We start from the raw sequence: 21,096 nt of genomic DNA, 5'->3' as shown, positions 1-21,096 counted from the left end.
CCTAAACATAAAAGTCAAACATTCTCATTTTAATCAAATTTGAAAATACAGAATAACATAAAGATGCAAAGATATAGAATCCCACCACTGAAAGACAATCACCACTATTCACATTCTGGAGTATTTCCTTCACACTTGTTTCTTTTTCTTTTCAAATGTAGACTACATTTCCCAGATTCCCTTGCTTCAGAGTCTGGCCATGTGACTGTTTTTAGCCAATGGGATGTAAGTGCAAATGGCAGCTCCTAAGAAATTTCCTTGAGAGATGTCATGAGTGATACTTTTTGCTCTCTTCTCTTCCATTTTTCTTCCTTCCATCCTGCTTCCAAAAATGTAGATGGTCTCATCTTAGCCCATGGAAGAGCTCATTAAAGGGCAAACAACAAGATGAAAAGAGTCTGTAGTACCTGCTCTGGACTTCTACAGGAGACAAAAAGGAAATGCCTACCTTCCCAAGGCTGCCGTTATTTGAGATTTCTGTCATCCAAGGGAAAGACTAATCCTAACTATTATCCCCCAATTACACTTCTGAGGAGCAACTACTATTTTTTTTAAAGTTCATTTATTTTTTTTTAGAAATCTCTACCTCCAACATGGGACTCAAACTCACTGCTCCAGTGATCAAGAGTCACATATTCTACTGACTAAGCCAGCCAGGTGTCCCCTCAGTGGTAACTGCTACTAATCATCTGTCCTTTCTTGACTCCATCTGTATACAGAGACTATACTCTCACCACCAGCTCTCTTCAACTGAAGCAAAATATTTCTTTTTGATATCACAGGTTTACTAAGAATGTGTTTACATTTTTGTACATTAATTTTTTTTTACATTTTTAATCACTTTATATATAACTAGCCCCCAATCCCAATCTTTTTGTTTTCAGAACTTTCTTGGGTATTTTCACATGTGTATTTCTCCACATGAAATTCCCAAAGTTGTCCCAAGTTTCCAGAGGGAAGGGAAAAAAATCTCACTGAATTCTGAATGGATTCGTTGAAGTTAGAAAGAAACAAAAGATTTGAAATTTGTGTGAGAATAAATCTTCTTAGAATTTCGTAAAGTATATCTTGACATATATATAAGACTTCTGTTTCATCTTTCAGTAAAGCTTTATGGTTTTCTTCACATAAGTGTTTCATTTTTCTTATTATTCCTTATATTCTTATAATCCTAAATAGTTTAGGATTTCTGCTATTACTAAATGGAATTCAATTTTACTTTTAAATTTTTAGATACATTTTTAAATCCCATATGTTAAGTTAGTTTTATTATTGACCACCGTATCAAATTATTTTAGTGTTTCTAACAGTCTCTTTTGTTAATTGTCTCGAGTTTCCTAGATGTAAAAGCATATACCATGGAAATAATGATAATTTTCCTCCTCTTATTTTTTGTAAAACTTAGAAGCTCTTGGTTCAGGGGAGAGGGGCTCCAAATATGGAATGCTGTGCTTTGCCATAGCTCTCCATATTCTAAAAGCTCTGTCACCAATTGGGGGGAATATCATTAAGATTTTTTTGCAGAATTTCATTTACCTGCCTTCCACATCAGTCCAAATGCCTTTTGACCATAGGGCCACTTAACCTGCCATCCTTAAAATCTACAGCTCCCTCTCCATAAGGAGGGATAACTGCTGCATAATGGCTTTGACCCTATGCCTTTCAACCAAGCCTCTTCCCATATGGCTTGCACAAAAATAGAAGTAAATGCTGGGCATTCCTACCACATTCTCTGCAAATGCCCTAGACCATCAGGCATCATACCCACCTTTATCTGCCCTTCTCTCTCCGCCACCCTTTGCTTATCTAGTTCTTCACCTTTTTGCCCTCTCTCCCATTAGAGGCCTGTTATCACCTCTCTTCGGAGTGCATGATACCTATGGTGTCGCCCTCATTCCTCTCTCCCAAACATGGTTTATACTTGTCCTTTGTATCTAGACCCTCTCCCCACCCCATCAGGCTTTAGCCTGCTCACCTCCGTACCTATGCCAACCCCCGTGCAGGAGAAACTCAACCACCAAAGAGGTGTTTGCTTTGTCTGTGAAACACCAGAAGACCAAGGTGGCTGTGGGGGAAGGTGTTGGAATGGGTAGATTTCTGGCCAAAGAAGTCCGAACAAGCCCCAGAGGGAACCCCAGGGAAGAACTGACCTCTGATTGGTGGGATACAGCTCCACCGTGATCACATCCAGAGCATTCCATGCGGCAATGCTGGTCCCACAGAACAGGCACTGCCAGCCAATCATCGCAGACTCGCTGTTGCCAAAAAACAGAAAGAAGCAGCAGACTGCCGAGATCAGCATAGAGCCACCTACAGGAGCAGGACGAGGGCAGGAAAAAACAAAACAAAACAAAAAATAAAAAACAAAAAACAAACAAACAAACAAACAAAACATGAAGCACATGTCTTAGATAAGACTGTCACCCACTCCCATCTTCACAGATGCACCTGAAGTAACAGGTTCCCTCAAGTCACAGGCCCATTTCTACAAGGAGAAAGCTCAGCTCCCCACATGGCCCTCCAACCATGGGATTAGAGTCTTCTGCATGGATCATGTCACCAGGGTTAGCCTCCTGGGAAGGATTTTGAAATCCTCACTCTGTGGTGCTGCCCAGCCCAGAATTACTGGGGAAGAGGCCGAGGAGGCATTCCTTGAGAATCTGTTATGTCCCAGACATTGTACTGGGTGCCAGAAATATATCAATATCAAAAAATCCTCATGGAGCTTACACGCTATTGAGAACAGAACTGTAAATGAGCTGCAGAAGAAAACCTGAAGGCCCTGCTGTTGATTCCCCATTTATCCCATCCCCACCCCAGACATCTGATCTACCTTCTCAGCCTTGCCCTGTGCCCTGAGAAGCTAACCCCCCAGGGACTGCATACCTGTGGCTCCCCTGTCAGCTGAGAGCAGTTAGGGACTGGAGTATTTCTTCCCAATTCCCAGCCTATTTATAAGCCCTTTGTTGGCAATGGCTACATCCCCACCCCCTGATGGGGACTATAGTTCCTTCAGGGAGCCTCTGCCTCCATGGTTCCAGCTCTCCTTGGGCTGTGAGTGCTATCTTCTCCCTGCAATCCTAGAGACAGTACCTGCTGCCAGTTTCACTAGCATCTGGGTGCCTCTGCACCCCCACCCCCTGCCTCTAAAAGCCACATCCCATGCATAAAGTCTCTTCATTAGCACTATCCAAGGTAGATTCTTTCTCCCACCAGCACTCTGACTGATGCAGCTCATGATAAAAGTTCTCACTGGAAGAAGGCCATGTCAAATGCTGCCCAAATCCATTCCATCCAGCCCAGAAGAGGTTGGGGAATGTGGAATGGATGCAGCGCGTGGACCAGGACTATGGCTGGAAATGCAGTGGGAATAGTCAGAAGAAAGAAACAAAGAAATTAGCTTTCCAAACACCCAGCTGGGAAACAGACCAACGGTCCTTCCCAGGCATCAGGACCCTGGGGGTCCCATTGACAGGAAGCCATGTTGGTGGCCTGGCCTCACCCACAAGGACCCCCCTGGTGGGGACGCCTTCGGTAGAATCTCGGACCTGGAGTTGCCAACACTGATGTCAAACTCTGCTGGTGAGCTGGGACATGGTAACTGTCGCCTGAATTCTGCTGATTCTGGGAGGGGGCAGGCTGTGAGCAGGTCACCTGGTAACATCTTTCCAAACAGCTAAGAAGGAGACAAACATCTATGGGGCCACAAGGGCCTTGGGACCTATATCACCTAAATGCACGCTTCCCTCAAATCGCCCAACCATGGTGTCTAGCTTACAATAAATGTTGACAAAAGTTTACTGAATACAAAACCTTACCATCGAATAAATCAAGTGACAGTCAGACAACTGACCTCTCAACTACATTAGGTAATCCTACTATAGAGTCCTGTGACCCACTGTACTTCCACTCTGTTAACTCTCATTTCCCTTGTGATGGAGAGGCCCGAGTTCAAATCCCAACGTCTTCCCCTGTGTGACCTTGAGCAAGCCTCCTAAACTCCCTATGCTGCCTCACTTTCCCTCTCTGTAAAATGTTGACAAGAAATAGTACCTACCTCACCGGGTTATAGAGTGTTAAATATATTAATATTTACAAAATGCTTGGCAGGAAGCCTGACCTATAATCCGTGCTTTATAAGTGTTTGTTCAATGAAATTTCTAGTTTATGTCTGTCTCTCCCAATAGGTGAGCATGAGGATGCCGTCTGTCTCCGTTACTGCTGCCTTCTCGTTGTGTGCCACACACAGCCTGGCAGAGAACAAGCCCTGCATATATTACCGCTTATCCAGTGAACAAATGAGAACAGCCTCATCAGGAAAACTTCTACTTTGTTGTTAACAAGACATGACTTCTACTCTGGAAATAGCACAGCAGAGTACATTTTATGGCCCGGCAGATCGAAGAGGAATTTGTCTGAGGAAATAGTTCTTTTCATTCGTGGAAAGACTATTTCAAAACAGGTCACCTACATCCCATTGAGATATTTATTGAACATCTAGTATGAGCTGCATACTAAGAATATCACCGTTGGTCCGCCTTGTGCTAGACCTTCTACTAAAGAAGGAAGAACTGTCTGTGCTTTTAACAGTGCAGCTCAGAACCAAAATACAGACATTAATAAAAGAGTAGGCTACAAAGAATGAGAAATAGTAGTTCCAGATGTCCAGTTTGGGGAACGTGACAGAAATCAGTTCTGATCTGGGATACATTCATGTCAAGACAGGCTGCTGTGGCTGTAAAGGGGGTGTCTGCTCTCCGGCTGCCCTGCCCCCTCCCCCTGCCCAGCCTAAACTCTGCCTCCATGGGGGAATATGAGGCTGTTCCAGGGGGCAGGCTACACCCCTGCACATGGGCATCCACCCCACCCCTCATAGACCCTGCCTCCCCAAGGATGTCCCAGGCTACCCCCCAGGGCTCAACCACCGTATTCGCTGTTCAACCTGGGGCTGGAAAGGTCAGGGGCAGAATGGCAGAAACATCACCCATCTACTCTCACACACCTTATCACATTTGAGCAAAGGTTGGTATTACTTTCATAATTGGAAACAGAAGCTCAGAGAAGGAAAGGAAGGTATGCAGACTCATAAAGCAAATGTTGGCGGAGATGGCCACCTACGTCGGAGCTGCTGGTCTCGCGCAGGGTATAAGTGGGCTGAAAAACTCAGGCATTGAGGACTGAGTCAACGCTGCCCTTCCTTCAGGGGCTTCAGGTCTAACCAGGGCGTCACCTCTGACCCAGGAGAGAGTTCTGTCTGTGACTGTGATGCCAACCTCACAACATGCAGCATTTCTTGTGCTCCCCTAAATATTCATTTCTAAATATTCATGCTACTTTTACAATAATAATACTCCACGAGCCCCACACTGGCAAGAGCTCCCTTTGCCGAGCTCTGATTAATTTGCTCTACTCTGACAAAATGACTATGTGATTTATTTTATTCCCCTTTGAGCTTCCCTGCTAGGGAGTTGGTATTAATTTTCCTGATTGGCTACATCCCAGAACAGACCCTTCACGGCATGTGTATCAGTGTGTTGTTCTCGTCCCCATGCTGGCCTTACAATTAGTATATTCCAATATATATTTTCCCTGGCCCTGGGTGTATATGTTTTGTTTTTTATTTTCCATGCATAGCATGTGTTTCTGAAGCAAACTTCTGTGAATCCTGGTGCAGTGAAGCAAGTCATACCTGAAAACTTCTACCATTTTTGAGAACCTACAGGCACCAAGCACTATAAGATGCTCTGGCTACATTATGCTCAAGCCTCACAAAACCCGACCAGCTAATTACAGGTACAGATATGGAAACTGAAGCCTGGAGAAGTAAAGGAACATGTCCCAAGTCAGATAGCCTCGAGCTGATAGGACTTGGATATGAGTCTGTGCACCTCCAAAGCCCAAGTGTCATCACCATGAAATCATAATAAGCAATGCAATCTATTAAAAACCCATCAGATGAACCAATGTTCACGGAAGAGCATTTAATATATTTTTTGACAATAATCTTACAAAGCGGGTAGAATGGGTATGTTTAACATCCCTACTGAAGTGCTAATAGTGTGAGTGACTATCCCAGAATCGCTCAGTCGGGAAATGAAGAGGATTCCCTGACCTGGACCATAGGTCTCAGACTACATCCGTGGAGTCTGGGGGTTTTGGAGCCTTGCCTGCCTGCTAGGCTCTTCACCAGCAGATCCTATCTTACCTGTTTGGTTTCCAGTATAAGATTTATTTAAGAAAAAGAAAAAATCCTCTCCTTAAAACATGTTGAAAGCCACGATCCTCACCTACTGGAGGAGATGCGGCATCCCTAACTACTCACCGATCATCTTGAGCCTTCCCACTCTATCCATGAGCAGGGCAGAAATGATGTTGCCAGGCAGGACAGACAGACTGCCAAGGAAGCTGACGAGGTAAATCAGGAAGTCGTTATCCTGCTCAAAGTCCATGTGGCAGCCCTCCTTCGGCGCCAGAAAGGTGGTGTTGATAAACCGGCAGTTGATGAACTTATGCTTGTAGAGGTCTGAGGAGAGAAGGATACCGTGGGTTCATGTACAGTGAACGGGGGCTGGGGAGAGATGGGGCAGAGGCAGGGATGGAGTCACGCGTCTTCCAAGAGTAGGCTGTCCCCACGCCTCCGGCAATCAGACAATCTCAAAGTCACGGTGACATGTGGCCAGGTATGGATGGAGAAAGAAAACCCTAACAAGGTAATGACTGCTTCAACTTCCCATAAGCAAAGGGAAATGAAGTGAATGCTCATGGAAACACATGTCTAAATACATCGTCTTTCAACCAGGAAACCATCCTGTTTCTTTCTTTCTTTTTTAATTCCTTTTTTTTAAAAGATTTTATTTATTCACTTGACAGAGAGAGAGAGCAAGAGAAAGAGAGCATAAGCAGAGGGAGCAGCAGGCAGTGGGAGAAGGAGAAACAGGTTCTCCGCTGAGCAAGGAGCCCAATGTGGGTCTCAATCCCAGGGCCCTGGGATCATGACCTGAGACAAAGGCAGATGCTTAACCAACTGAGCCCTTGAGGTGCCCCAAACCATCCTGTTTCTATCAATGAGATGACACCAGGGTCCACACCAAGGCTGAGCCATTCATGGCTCAAGGCAGAGCCATGGGTAGTTGAGGCTACCCAACTTACAGGAAGCAGAAGACACAGGAATTGGGTCTGGATTGAGGTGAAACCATTCCAGAACCCATGCAGAAACCTGAACATTCTTCAAAATGAAAAACGTTTGTGGGGCGCCTGGGGGGATCAGTTGGTTGAGTGTCCGACTCTTGATTTCAGCTCAGGTCATGATCTTGGGATCCTGAGATTGAGCTCCATGTCAGTCTCCATGCCCAGGGACTGTCTGCTTGGGATTCTCTCTCACTCTCTCCACACGCTTGTGCTCCCTCTCTCTCTCTCTCGCTCTAAAATAAACAAATAAAATATTTTTAAAAATTAAAATTGAGTTAATTAAATTAAAAATAAAATTAAAACCCATTTGTTCAGTAGTTTCCACGGTGGGGAGCAGGAGAGATGAATATGGAGAGCATAGAGGATTTTTAGGGCAGTGAAAATACTCTACATGGTATGATAATGGTGGATATATATACATTTGTCCAAGCCCAGAAAGTGTCCAACACCAACAGCAAATCTTCCTGTAAACTCTGAACTTGGGATGATTATGAGGTATCAGTGTAGGTTCATCAATGGTAACAAATACACCACTCTTGTGAGGGCATGTTGATGATGGGGGAGACAGGGCTGGGGGACAGGAGTTCTATGGAAATCTGTTCCTTCTTTCTAATTTTATTTTAAACCTTAAACATCTCCAAAAAAATCAAGTCTTAAAAAAATATAAACCATTTGCTTTGGAACTAGTTCCCAAGTCTTCTGACCCCTTCTAACACCCACCGTCCAAGCAGAAAGAGTGCCTAAGGAAGCTCTCGGAAAATCTGGGTTTCGGGACCTGGCTCTGCAGTTGACCCTCCTTAACCTTCTGTAACCTCCTCCTATAAAATTAGAAAAGTACACCTGATTCTCTCCATCACTTCCCAGCACTGACATTTCATGAGTACAGGTGTTTGCAAAAGTCCCCATGTGAGCATATGCAAAGAGGCATCGTTAAAACTTGAAAGAAGAAACTAAAAGATGCATCCGGTTTTAATGACAAACAGGCAATGTATATGCCTTTTTAGGTTCGGGCTAAAAAAAAAAAATTACAAAGGTACTTCTCATAATGGATCACTTAGAGATGGAGGGATATTTGGAGGCCAGAGAGTAAACATTTTGAGGTTGACCTCACGGAAGGAAAAGATATTCTTGCATCAGCCATGGTGCTGAGGGTCAGGAGAAAGCAGTAATATTGGCACAATGCATGGAGTTCAGTGGACAGACCACAGACTTCAGAACCAAACAGCTCAGGAATGAATTCACGCTCCCTCAGCTTCCTAGCTGTGGCCTTGGGCAAGGGCTTAAGCCTGGGTTTCTTGAGCTATAAAATGGGAGTAATTGTATATTTCTCACTGGAGACAATGTAGCTGAAGCCCCTGGTAGAGCTCAGGTAGTTTCCTTATGTCTCAACTCCCCTTGGTATGTTATTAACCTATGATGAGAGTAGTAAAAGTAATGGGGAATGATAGAGTGGTGGGATTTTGTGAAAGTTTTTAATCATGGAAGACTGAAATGGTGTGATTTGAAAATATGCCTCTCATCTCTATTTTTATTTTTATTTTTTTAAAGATTATTTATTTATTTGACACACACACACACAGAGAGAGAGAGAGAGAGAGAGGTCACAAGCAGGCAGAGAGGCAGGCAGAGAGAGAGGAGGAAGCAGGCTCCCTGCCGAGCAGAGAGCCCGATGTGGGGCTCGATCCCAGGACCCTGAGACGATGACCTGAGCTGAAGGCAGAGGCTTAAACCACTGAGCCACCCAGGTGCCCCTCATCTCACTTTATGCACAAGGCTTGAAAAGATACAATTTTCCCTCTCCCTTTATTATTGTGAGAACATGAACCTTGAATTTTGCAAGATTCAAATTACGTGAGGTCTTTGAGAAAGCGCTCCATGCGTAAAATGTCGCCTTCCTAAAATGTTGGCTTCCGAAATGCTTCCCACAAAAGACCTGCAGCATAGGGCATTGGAGATGCTTGCGATCAGAGCACTCACCCAGAACTTTTGTTTCTACTTCATATATGATAACACATGCAAATTACATTGGTAAAGATGGTGCAATTAATCCGTGCCATGCCTCGGGCTAGAACCCATTTCTCCAACCTGATGCTCAGTAACCATGTCCGTGTGTACCTTCCTACTCCTAAAGCTTATGACTGAGCACTTTGCTTCTTTTTTTTTTTAATTTTAAAAAATTTTTTATAAACATATAATGTATCATTAGCCCCAGGGATACAGGTCTGTGAATCGCCAGGTTTACACACTTCACAGCACTCACCATAGCACATACCCTCCCCAATGTCCATAATCCCACCCCCCTCTCCCAAGCCCCCTCCCCCCAGAAAACCTCAGTTTGTTTTGTGAGATTAAGAGTCTCTTATGGTTTGTCTCCCTCCCAATCCCATCTTGTTTCATTGATTCTTCTCCTACCCCCTTAACCCCCCACATTGCATCTCCACTTCCTCTTATCAGGGAGATCATATGATAGTTGTCTTTCTCTGACTGACTTATTTCGCTCAGCATAATATCCTCTAGTTCCATCCACGTCGTCGCAAATGGCAAGATTTCATTTCTTTTGATGGCTGCATAGTATTCCATTGTATATATATATATATATATATATATATATATATATATACATATATATATACCACATCTTCTTTATCCATTCATCTGTTGATGGACATCTAGGTTCTCTCCATAGTTTGGCTATTGTGGACATTGCTGCTATAAACATTCAGGTGCACGTGAGCACTTTGCTTCTTATATAAGGCCAGTCCACCCTCGATACCGTGCACCCATATCGCCCATGTTCTCACCTGTGTTGTAGAAGACGGTTGATTCAATGGTGCAGTTTTTGAAATAGGTATCGGTAGATGTAACATCTTCAAAATAGCACTCGTCAAAGAACGTGTCCTCGAAGAGTACATGTTTAAAGTACATCTTTGTGAACCTGTGGGAAAGACATTAGTCCCTGAGTGATTGGTCCTGAGAGAAGCCTTGAGACCAAAATGGAAAGCACAGAAAGGCAGGAAAAGGAGAACTTCAAATGAAAGGGTGCTGAAACATTACTTCCCAAGGTTAGTTCCCTATTCCTTAGCTGGTGTTTATAGAGGAGGAAGGAGATCGGGAGTGTGGAAACTTATCTGATCTGGGTAGACACAGGGGGTACGAAGCAGCAGCTGGTGATTCCCAAATGTAGTCATGGACCTTCTGCCTCAGACTCATCGAGATATGGACAAGCGACAGTGAAATGAGAATACCAATCACGTGGCATTTTATGAGGAGCTTTAAAAATGTACAGGTCTGGGGCTCCTGGATGGCTCAGTCGGTTAAGCATCTGCCTTTGGCTCAGGTCATGATCTTGGGGTCCTGGGATGGAGACCCACCTAAGGCTCCCTACTCAGCAGGGAGTCTGCTTCTCCCTCTTCCTTTGTCCCCACTCTGGCTTGTACATGCACTTTCTCTAATAAGTAAATAAAATCTTGTTTAAAAAAGCAGGCCCCTCAGCTCCTCCTAGTAGGCTTGGAAGCAATAGATTTGTGAGGGACTGAGAATCTTCATTTTAAAAACTTCCCCGGGGCACCTGGGTGGCTCAGTGGGTTAATCCTCTGCCTTCAGCTCAGATCATGGTCTCAGTGTCCTGGGATCAAGCCCTGCATCAGGCTCACTGCTCAGTGGGGAGCCTGCTCCCCCCCTCCCCCTGCCTGCCGCTCTGCCTACTTGTGATTTTTGTCAAATAAATAAATAAAATCTTTAAAAAAAAAAAAACTTCTCCAACAAAGATTTGGAACAATAAGCACTTTCATTCACACGGAGGGTAGAATACTATTGGTGAAGCCTCTTTGGAGAACACTTTTGCAAAATTTTGAGTGCATAATGGCATTGATCTAGAAATACCACCTCTAAGAACTGAGTATATCTATACTTGCTCATGCATTCAAAGAAATACACTCACAGATGCTCGGTGCAACATTTCTTATAATAGAATTGATCACTAGGCAGATGATGGGTGGGTAGATAGACAGACAGGGAGATGCCCACACGGTGAACTGCCATGTGGCTGTTACAGTTTTTAGGTAAATGCCTTAATATGGAACAATCTTCAAGGTATATTGTTAACTGAAAAAAATAAAATGCAAGCTGTGCCCATTCATGTAAAAAAGTATATGTACCATATGCCTCCAAATGAATAGAATATACCCAAGAGTTACACAGGAAACTGGTAGATGTGTGGCCCTGGGAAAGTTCAATGGGATAAGCTTCATTTTCCTTTTATACCAAGCATACATAGTACTTTTTCACTGAAAAACAAAAGGAGGATGGAAGCACCTAGTGACTATGAGGTGCAGGCACATTTGGGAGCCACTGGTCTGCTCCAACTCCTACATGAATGTAATAGGAAAAAACACTATTACATTCAAAACCATATACTGACCTACATTAACATCATCCTCGGTGGGACCTTTCCCAAGCTTGGCCAAACTTTTAAGCTAGAAGCCTTGGATCTGTTTCCATTTGTGAAGAATTACAACTCATTCATTTGTCTATTCATTTATGTATATACTCAGTCTTCAGCAAAACTTAGGTATATGGTATTAGGGGCTATGCATACAAAGAGGAAAGACATGGTCCCTGCCCTTAAATCTAATTGTGGGGGGGGGGGGCAACAAGCCAATAGACAATAATTCAGTGGGAGTCACCTTGATAGAGGCCATACAGGTTGCTAAGGGTCATTGTCCTCTTCAGAGCCACCACATGATTCAGCCCATGACCACAGATGGTGACCAGGTCTCCTTTCCCTTCATGCTATACTGTATTCTGCTAATGACCCTACTCTAGAGTCACCTGTCATGAGCTTCTGCAAAAAGACACCCCCACCCAGTAAGAACATCTAATCAAGTGCTTCTCAAAGAGAAGTCCCAAGAACACTTGCATCAGAATAAAACCAAAGGTTGTTATGAAAGATGCAGTTTCCTATACTCCTAGACCCCTTGAACCAGAACCACCAGAGGCAGATGCCAGATTATTTCAAAAATGTGAGGGCCATTGGTCTAGAGAAGCCAAATTATTTTACAGAATTTTTCATAGGGTCAGATTTGCTACAGACTTATAAACGGGGCCTCCAAAGGCACTCTTCAGATTTCCATGGATATTGCTAAGACTTGTGCTACAGGAAGATGCCTTTGATTTCAAAATTAATGTAATTTGTATGCTGGATATGTTTACTCAGGAAAGCTATTCCTGGAGGCTGTCTCGGGTTTTGCCTTTTTAAATATATCCTTCTCTTTAATATAGCAAAAGGTTGCTGATGTGGCCCTCAGATATATTTTAATGTTCTGCCACGGGTAGGTGAGGGAGCAGAGCCATAAATCATAAAGGGCCTGACGTAAGCAGACCTTAAAATGTATCTCCAAGTGAGTTATAAAAAGCCAAAGTTATAAAGAAAGAGATAAAAGGAGAAAGGACCAAGGCATATTTTATGAATCTTTATATAAACCATCTCCTATCTCTAATTTATATACTGAACTGGTCTGAGCTTCTTCATTCAGGAGAGTTCAAAGTCTGCAAGAAAAGTTAGAGCAAGTGTCTTACAGAACTTGGCCTGTAAGAAAACAGGAGCCATTGGCAATGCAGAATCTATGGCAGGATTATTACACACACACTTTATGTCAGTTACCCTTAGTCCCAATGGTTAGTCCACCGAATGGTAAACTATGCCAAAAATTTTATCTGTTTGGTCACTGTGTTTTACTTGATGGCAACCTCAAGAAGCTCGGTCTAATGAAAGATAAATAAGAAAACTGATCATTAAAATTTAGTGTGATAATCATCAAGATGGAGGTATGTTCTAAGATCACTTGATAGGGGGCACTTGTGATCCAGTTGGGACAAGCATGAAGTAATCTATCCTGAAGGACCAGTAGAAGCTTTCCAAGCAAAGACATAGAGGAAGTGCAGTCCAGGCAGAGGGAACAGCACGTGTAAAGACATGGAGGTGTATTACCTACACCCTTTAATTGCCTTTTTTGAAAACTAGAGAGCTCTCTTTCAGATAAATTAAATCACCTTTTGGGCAGAAAATAAACAAAGGGTACAGTTCTCCAAAGCTTCCATACATATATCCCACTATCATAAGCCTTCCAGCTACAGTAAAATGAAACAGAATGGTTTGGAGAAGAGCTGGAATTCTAATCGCTCCTCGGACTTTGGCTAAGATCAAGTGAAGAACTGGAATTCTCGTCTCTCACACATTATCTCGTGTCCGGTCCTAGCCCGAGGTAAAGCAGAGCATAAAGAAGAGGATCGTTTGCTTCAGAAAATATATGCTTGAACCTAATTTCCTTAAAGAGAGGAGAAAAGTGAATGTTCCATGCAACTTGTAAAATTCTCCAGTTTCGTCATTAGGACTCTCCCCCACCTCTGGTACCGCTCTTCGTAAACCAATGAGTGGAGTCCAACTTTCAGAGATCTCAGGTAGCTCTTTCCTCCTCTCTAGGTTGGCATTTAAAAATCTTGAAAGTAGGGGTATTGAGGAGGTGGTTTTTCTAGCTCTATATGGTTCTATAAGTGAGGCGTGCCTTAACTGTGTTGCCTGAAAAGAAATAAAATAGTGGATCTAGGATATGGCCATCTTTCCTCTCCAAATGATGAAAAAAAAATTTTTAATTTATTTGACAGACAAAGATCACAAGGAGGCTGAGAGGCAGGCGGGGGGCGGTGGAGGAGAAGCAGGCTCCCTGCTGAGCAGAGAGCCTGACGCGGGGCTCGATCCCAGGACCCTGGGATCATGACCTGAGCTGAAGGCAGAGGCTTTAACCCACTGAGCCACCCAGGCACCCCTCCAAATGATGAAAAATTTTATTTCAAGAAGAATAAGAAGTATTCATGGACATACTGGTACCAATGTCAATCTAACAGACTCTCTAAGAACATACACGCTCATGCCTCCGTGAATCTGCCAGTAAGCCCGACCTCGTTCCTTCCTTTTCTTTTACACTCCAAGCTACCCAAGTGCTGAAATCACAAGAGCGCATCCAGTCTGTCTTACAAAGATCCCAGCCCATGTACAGCCTTTGGGAATAAAATCTTAAGCAGAATTATAAAAATAGAATCAAGGATAAGAGAGATATAATAAAGAGAAAAGCAATTATTGATTTACAAGAGGAAAAAATAGAACAACTTCATATACAAATATGGTTGTCAACATCCTAGATGAGCCATTAATTTAAAGATGCTAAAATCCTTCCTTCAACTGGTAAGTGGATAAAATGCATTACTACATTTATACCCTGGAAGAGTATTCTGCCATAAAGTAAACTGTTAAATGTGCAAAAACATGGATAGATCTAAGTACATAATGCTAAGTGGAAAAACTGGGATTAAAAAGCTTCATAGTACAGGGTACTATTTATGCCACAGGGAGAAGAGTATTGGTTGCCAGGGACAGGGGTTGGAGTAAGGACTGACCACAAAGTGGCGTGAGGAAATCTGGGGAGTAATGGTATCTGGATTTTGGTGGCTACCTGACTGTATGCCCTTGGCAACCTCAAAGAACTATACTATTAAAAGAGTGAATTTTATTACATAAAAGTCATAAATTATACTCCAATCAAAAGGAAGTCCCAACAAATTTCTAAGTAATAATAGCTATGCCCCCCCAAAAAGTTCAAACACTGACTAGACTGGCTCAACACTCGCACACCCTGTAAGCGCTTCCCAAAAGAGATGTACCCACTCTTAAAAAGGTCTTCACTAGCCTACATATCTGACTTTCAACCAAAAATTATAAGACACACAAAGAAGCAAGAGTGAAACAATATTATTTCAAAGTAATATTTTAAAAAACAGAAACAGAAGGGCACCTGGGTGGCTCAGTCAGTTAAGCCTCTGCCTTCAGCTCAGCTCATGATCCCAGGGCTCCGGGATCGAGCCTCACATCGGCTCCCAGGTCGCCGGGCAGTCTGCTTCTCCCTGTCCCACTCCCCCTGCTTGAGTTCCCTCTCTCACTGTGTCTCGCTCAAATAAATAAATAAAACCTTTAAAAAAAAAAAAAGAAATCCAAGTGGAGTATGGACTTTCCTGATATGTCCTGATATTGGTTTAGTATGTAATCAATGTGTCTTCATCATATAAGATGTTATAATAGAACAAACAAGGTGCAGGCTATACCAGAAGCTCTCTGCACAATCTTTGCAATTTTTCTGTGAAACTAAAACTGTTCCAAAATTAAAAGTTTATTTTAATTAAAAAAAAACACAGGAAAATTTCAAGCATTATCATGGACACTTGTCTTTTACATAGAAGTTTAAAGAACTCATGTACTACAGACTGAATGTTCGTGTCCCCCTCAAAATCCATTAGGTTGTAACCTAATCCTCAGTATGATCGTATTAGGAAGTAGGGCCATTGGGAGGAGTTAGGTCATAAAGGCCATGCATGGGATTAATGCCCTTATAAAAGGGGCCCCAGAAAGCTCCTTCCTGCATTTCTCCATGTGAGCACAGAGCAAAAGAGGGCCGTCTATGAATCAGGAAGCGTGTCCTCACCAGATCTGGAATCTACCTGTGCCTTGATCTTGGACTTCCAGCCTCCAGAACCAGGAGAAATAAATTTCTCTCAGTCTGGGGTATTTTGTTGTTACAGCCCAAACAGATGAAGATATTATGCAAATTAAGGTGAAAATGATTATCTAATAAATAAGATAAACAAAGCCCGTGAACAGGTCCAGAAGAAGAAACCTGAAGGGCCAAGAAACACAGGAGGCGATGCTCAGTCTCACTGGGACCGGGGAAATACAAGTTAAAGGACAAAGAGATACCATGTCACTCTCCTCCCTCGAACAGACTAAGAATGGGCCCCACTGTAGACAGCCAGGCCCGCTCATCCTGCCCAGTGGGAAGCATAGTTAGTACAAGGCTCGTGGAGACCACTGTGGCACAGGCTGAAGACGCTCGTACCCTTCCATCCAGCAATTCCACCTCTAGCTTTCAGACTAGACAAACTGCCCCATAAAAACACTTATTGCAGTATTATGTGTAACAGCCAAAAATTGTCAATGACCTCAATGTCCATCAAAAGAACAGACAAACACATTAGGGAACACTCACGTAATGACGTTTAAATTTATCAAATTGAATTACGTAGCTATGATAACCAATGCAAAGAGTCTTCAAAACCTTAATTTTAGGAGCACCTGGGTGACTCAGTCAGTTAAGTAACTGCCTTCAGCTCAGGTCATGATCCTGGGGTCCTGGGATCGAGCCCCTCGTCAGACTCCCTGTTCAGTGGGGAGCCGTGGTGTCTGCCCCCGCCCCCCCCATGCTCTCCCTCGCTCTCACTCTCTCTCAAATAAATAAATAAAATAGGTATTTTTTAAAACCCTACTTTTTAAAAAGATTTTATTTATTTATTTGACACAGAGAGAGAGAGAGATCACAGGCAGGCAGAGAGAGAAGGGGAAGCAGGCTCCCCACTGAGCAGAGAGCCCGATGCGGGGCTCGATCCCAGGACCCTGAGATCATGACCTGAGCCGAAGCCCGAGGCTTAACCCACTGAGCTACCCATGCACCCCCAAAACCCCTAATTCTATACAAAAAACAAGTTGCAAAATCTATAGTATAATATACATTTCCATATACAACATAGCATGATATTTATCTAAACTCCAAACCCTGTAAAAAGTACTGGACAATGTTTGTCAACATAGACACACGGGAAAAGTATAAAAACATCCAACAGTGTAAAACACCAGGTTTATTAACAATGGTGGTCATTATGCTTTGGGAGGGAGAGGAATCCCATCGAGGCTCACCGAGCGAGTAATGTTTAATCTATTTTAAAATCGGAGGTAAATATAGCGCAGCTTATGATTTTATAAAGCCAGCTGCTCTGAAGCACGTTGTTTCCATTATTCTCTGTTCTCTGCGTATTTGATGTACTTCACAGTGGAATAAAAAAGAGAGAGAGAGAGAAGAAAGGAGACAAAACAATGTTTATTTGCAGAGGATGAGATCGTACACAGTAACAAAGGGGGAACTGTTGGGACTAACGAAATAGCTTAGATACCGAATAAACATCCCCCAATGAATAGGATTTCTATTTATTTGCAATAACCTGAGTAAATGTTTGATGGGGAGAAAGCAAGCCAATTTTCAGCAGCCAGAGAGGTTATAAAATATCCCGGAAGAGTCTCCACAAAGATCTTTGCAGGGCCTAGATTAAATGAGAGATTTGATCAACTCTGAAGCATGAGGCATGTTATTTACCAAGATGACGGCTTTCCGGTGTGGAACCGGAGACTTATGCAAGTCAGAGCTGCTCCACGAGTCTCTGACCCGTCGAGGCTTGAAATCCAGCCTCTCAAGCTACTTCCCCAGGCCTGGATGCCGGAAGGTGCATTTACACATTTCCCACCCATGGTGGCTTCATGGGACTTCACTGCCCTGAAACAGACCCACGGGAGGTGAAAAAAGTTCTTATTTCTGCCTCGCTGAAAGGAGCTTTGAACAGTGTGGGTGACGCCTCAGTATGACACATGAAATCAAGCTTCTCTTTTCTGCTAAATCCACCCTCATTTCAGGGTTCAATCCCTGACCTTCCAAGAGAAGTTGTGAGGCAGGTCCTATTTCTTCCCCCTGATTGTCTTGCATCATACTCTTCCCCTGCCCTAACCCTTAGAGAAGTTAGCCTTGCCAAGCAGAAATGTCTCCCCAAGCAGAGAGGGTAATGAACTAATGAGTTTACACATGCTCTCAGACAAAACAACAACAACTATCCTGCGTTCGGTTAACAGTATAAGAAGCCTGGCCTGACATTTTGGCTCAGCATTTAGAATATGAACTTTTTCTCTTGTCTTTCTTGCATTTTCCAAAAACTTACGAGTTCTCAGAGCCACCTGGTCCCCTCGGATGCACCAGGAGGGCTGCGGATGTTGCCCTGGGGAAGAGGCCCAAATGAATCTGTGTACTTTCATTTCTTCTAGGGGCCAAAGGGACTGTCTTACAGCAGGATGTTCAGGCTTCAACAGGTTCTCCTCTATTCACGAACCCTGTGGGAGAAGTCTGAAACCCTACCTACACCAAAGTCATTGTCCCCTGTGTGCTACAGCCAATAAGGTAAATTCTATTTAAATTTAAATTCTATTTAAATTTTAAATTAGCAAAGTGTGGATAACATCAGAGGAGGAATACAGAGCACATCTGGAGACATGGGCCACCCCAGCTGAAGTGAACTCTCCAAAGAGGGTTAGGATTTTCGAAGATGAGGTGCTTTCTAGTTCATAACCAGCAGGTGGCAGCATGATGCAAGAAAAGAAATTCAGGTTCCTTCATTCCTTAGCTAAGTTTCAAGGTTCCTAATCTTCCAAGGAGAAGAACACCTTTTATTCAATTTGCTGGGGGTTAAGTGATGGGTTTCACATGATAGTGGTTGCACTTTTAAGACCCATTAGTTAAAAAAACAGCGAGAGGCACTTGGGTGGCTCAGTCTGTTAAGCATCTGATTCTTCTTTTTTTTTTTTTTTAAGATTTTATTTATTTATTATTTGACAGGGAGAGATCACAAGTAGGCAGAGAGGCAGGCAGAGAGAGAGAGAGGAGGAGGTAGGCTCCCCATTGAGCAGAGAACCTGATGTGGGGCTCGATCCCAGGACCCTGGGATCATGACCTGAGCCGAAGGTAGAGACTTTAACCCACTGAGCCACCCAGGCGTCCCAGCATCTGATTCTTGATTTTGGCTCAGCTCCTGACCTCAGCGTTGTGAGATCAAGCCCCAGGTCCAGCTCCACGCTGGGCATGGAGTCTGCTTAAGATTCTCTCTCTGCCCCCTCCCTGCTCTCTCCCTCTCTCCAAAACAAAACAAAACAAAGAAACCATATAAATGACAAGTTAAAATTAACTCACTGCAACTTCTGAAGGAATTTATAGTTGAATAATTACACAAAAACAACCACATGCTCTTGAAATACAGAAACATGGCAGCATATCTGTGTGTACAGAATATTCACATCCACTCTCAGACAAGCCTTGGCATGCCTGTGCATTCCCAGACCCTTGACAATAACTGTATGGTCCCAGGGGTTGCGGGGAGGTCCTGGGTCCCCAGGAGACCACTATTTTCAAGACTACTTGCTTCCTCCTGACTCCCGCCCAGAAGCTTGATGAAAGCTTCCAGAGGCTGAGAAAGGTTAAAAGAACAGAGTGGATCAGAAGTTCCCATGTTTTATATAGCTAAATCTAAGAACTACAAAACCAGCCTGCTGCAAACCATAAGGGTGCTGGCATTGTAATGAACTTTTAAAATTCTTTTTTAAAAGATTTTATTTATTTATTAGAGAGAGAGAGCATGAGCAGGGGGGAAGGATGGAGAGAGAGGAAGAAGCAGACTCCCGGCCGAGCAGGGAGCCTGAGGAGGGGCTCATCCCAGGATGCTGGGATCATGACCTGAGCTGAAGGCAGATGCTTAACCGACTGAGCCACCCAGATGCCCCATGATGAACTTCTGAATGCAGAAGGCACCATGTACCACAGGGCCTCTGAGGGAAGGGACAGTTTTCAGTGAGACAATATCTAGTTGTTAAAAGTATGGGATTGGGGTCTGAATGCCTGTGTTTGGGAGAGACTTTTTTTTTTCTTCTTTTTTAAATTTTATTTATTTATTTGACAGACATCTCTGTCAAGTAGGCAGAGAGGCAGGCAGAGGGGGGGCAGGGGGGAGGCAGGGTCCCTGCTAAGCAGAGAGCCTGATGCGGGGCTCGATCCCAGGACCCTGGGATCATGACCTGAGCCAAAGGCAGAGGCTTTAACCCACTGAGCCACCCAGGTGCCCCAGGAGAGACATTTCTATTTACATTAGCTGTGTGACTTGGGCAAGTTACTCAGCCTCTCTGAACTTCTATTTCTCTCCCTGTGTAACAGGAAAACATATGTCTTACCTCCCGGAGGCCTCCTTCATTTTTGTGAGGATTAAATGACATAGTCTATGAGGGTGCTTAAAGCAGCCGCTCACACCTAAAAATGCTTTATAATGTTGGCTGCCATGGTTATGATTATGAGCCTCATGATCAATGTCATTCTATGATCCTTATTACTAATACCGCAAAAGAGTATTAACAAACATTGGAAACTTCATAAGTGAGGTCTCTTTTATTGAATTCATCTCTGCAGAGAATGGTGTCATTTCATGGGTGACATCTGGCCATCCATAATGTCCCTTCATTTTCAACATTTCCAAAGTGTTCTTTGGGCAACATTTCTTCATTGACAATGTCGACACAAGCTCTCCCCACTTAAACAGAAGATCCTTTGAGAGTGAGACATCCCAGGGTAACTGCCACCCACCCCTGCTAGCTCGAGCTGCCATCCGTGGAGTGGCCACTCTCAGTAGAGTTTGATGACCAAAGTCTCTACACAGAGGCTATGTATGTGTATGTGCGGGCATGTGATTGTGTAGATGTTTGTGACTGGGTTTTGCATTAAAAAAAATATATCATCTGAAAGCCCCAATTCCTTGTCCACTCATGCTTGTCCTAACCTTCCTCTCCAAAGATCTCATATTTGTAGAAATGATACTCGCTTTTCCTCTCACACTTTCTCATCCTAAATAACAGTGAGCGTTTGCTCGGGTGTGGTCTGTGCGAGCGATATGGACTAGCCTGCAAGAGACATCTGCTACCATCTCGGACTTCACCCAGACATAGGCTCCTTTCCTAATGTGGCTGACAGTCACGGGCCGGGCCACTTCGCTACGAACACGAAGGTAAGCACAGGGGTCATGGGGGACCATGCACTCCAGGGGAGAATTCACGGTGTTGATTCTTATAAAGAGGTGGTACATATGGGGTAGTTTGTATCACTGACGCTGAACTGTCTGGACCGTGGTATTTCTGATGTCCCCATGCAGCTGACTTGATGAACATGCTAAGTA

At 43.6% G+C, this 21,096-nt stretch overlaps 1 protein-coding gene across 7 annotated transcripts in view; it reads right to left on the bottom strand.

The window, feature by feature from the left end:
- Nucleotides 1–21,096, bottom strand: part of SV2B (synaptic vesicle glycoprotein 2B) — a 180,720-nt gene that overhangs the window by 2,477 nt on the left and 157,147 nt on the right. For all 7 annotated transcript variants that reach the window (XM_032342104.1, XM_032342105.1, XM_032342103.1 and 4 more), the window contains 3 exons: nucleotides 9,990–10,123; nucleotides 6,323–6,523; nucleotides 2,151–2,310 (listed from right to left, as the gene is read on the bottom strand). In XM_032342104.1, coding sequence (XP_032197995.1) covers nucleotides 2,151–2,310; nucleotides 6,323–6,523; nucleotides 9,990–10,123 — 495 coding nt within the window. The remainder of the gene's footprint in view (nucleotides 1–2,150; nucleotides 2,311–6,322; nucleotides 6,524–9,989; nucleotides 10,124–21,096) is intronic.

Source organism: Mustela erminea, chromosome 5 (genome assembly GCF_009829155.1).
Source record: "Mustela erminea isolate mMusErm1 chromosome 5, mMusErm1.Pri, whole genome shotgun sequence".
Classification (NCBI taxonomy): domain Eukaryota; kingdom Metazoa; phylum Chordata; class Mammalia; order Carnivora; family Mustelidae; genus Mustela; species Mustela erminea.
Note: the sequence above shows the minus strand (reverse complement) of the source record. Positions and strands in the feature narration are given on the sequence as shown.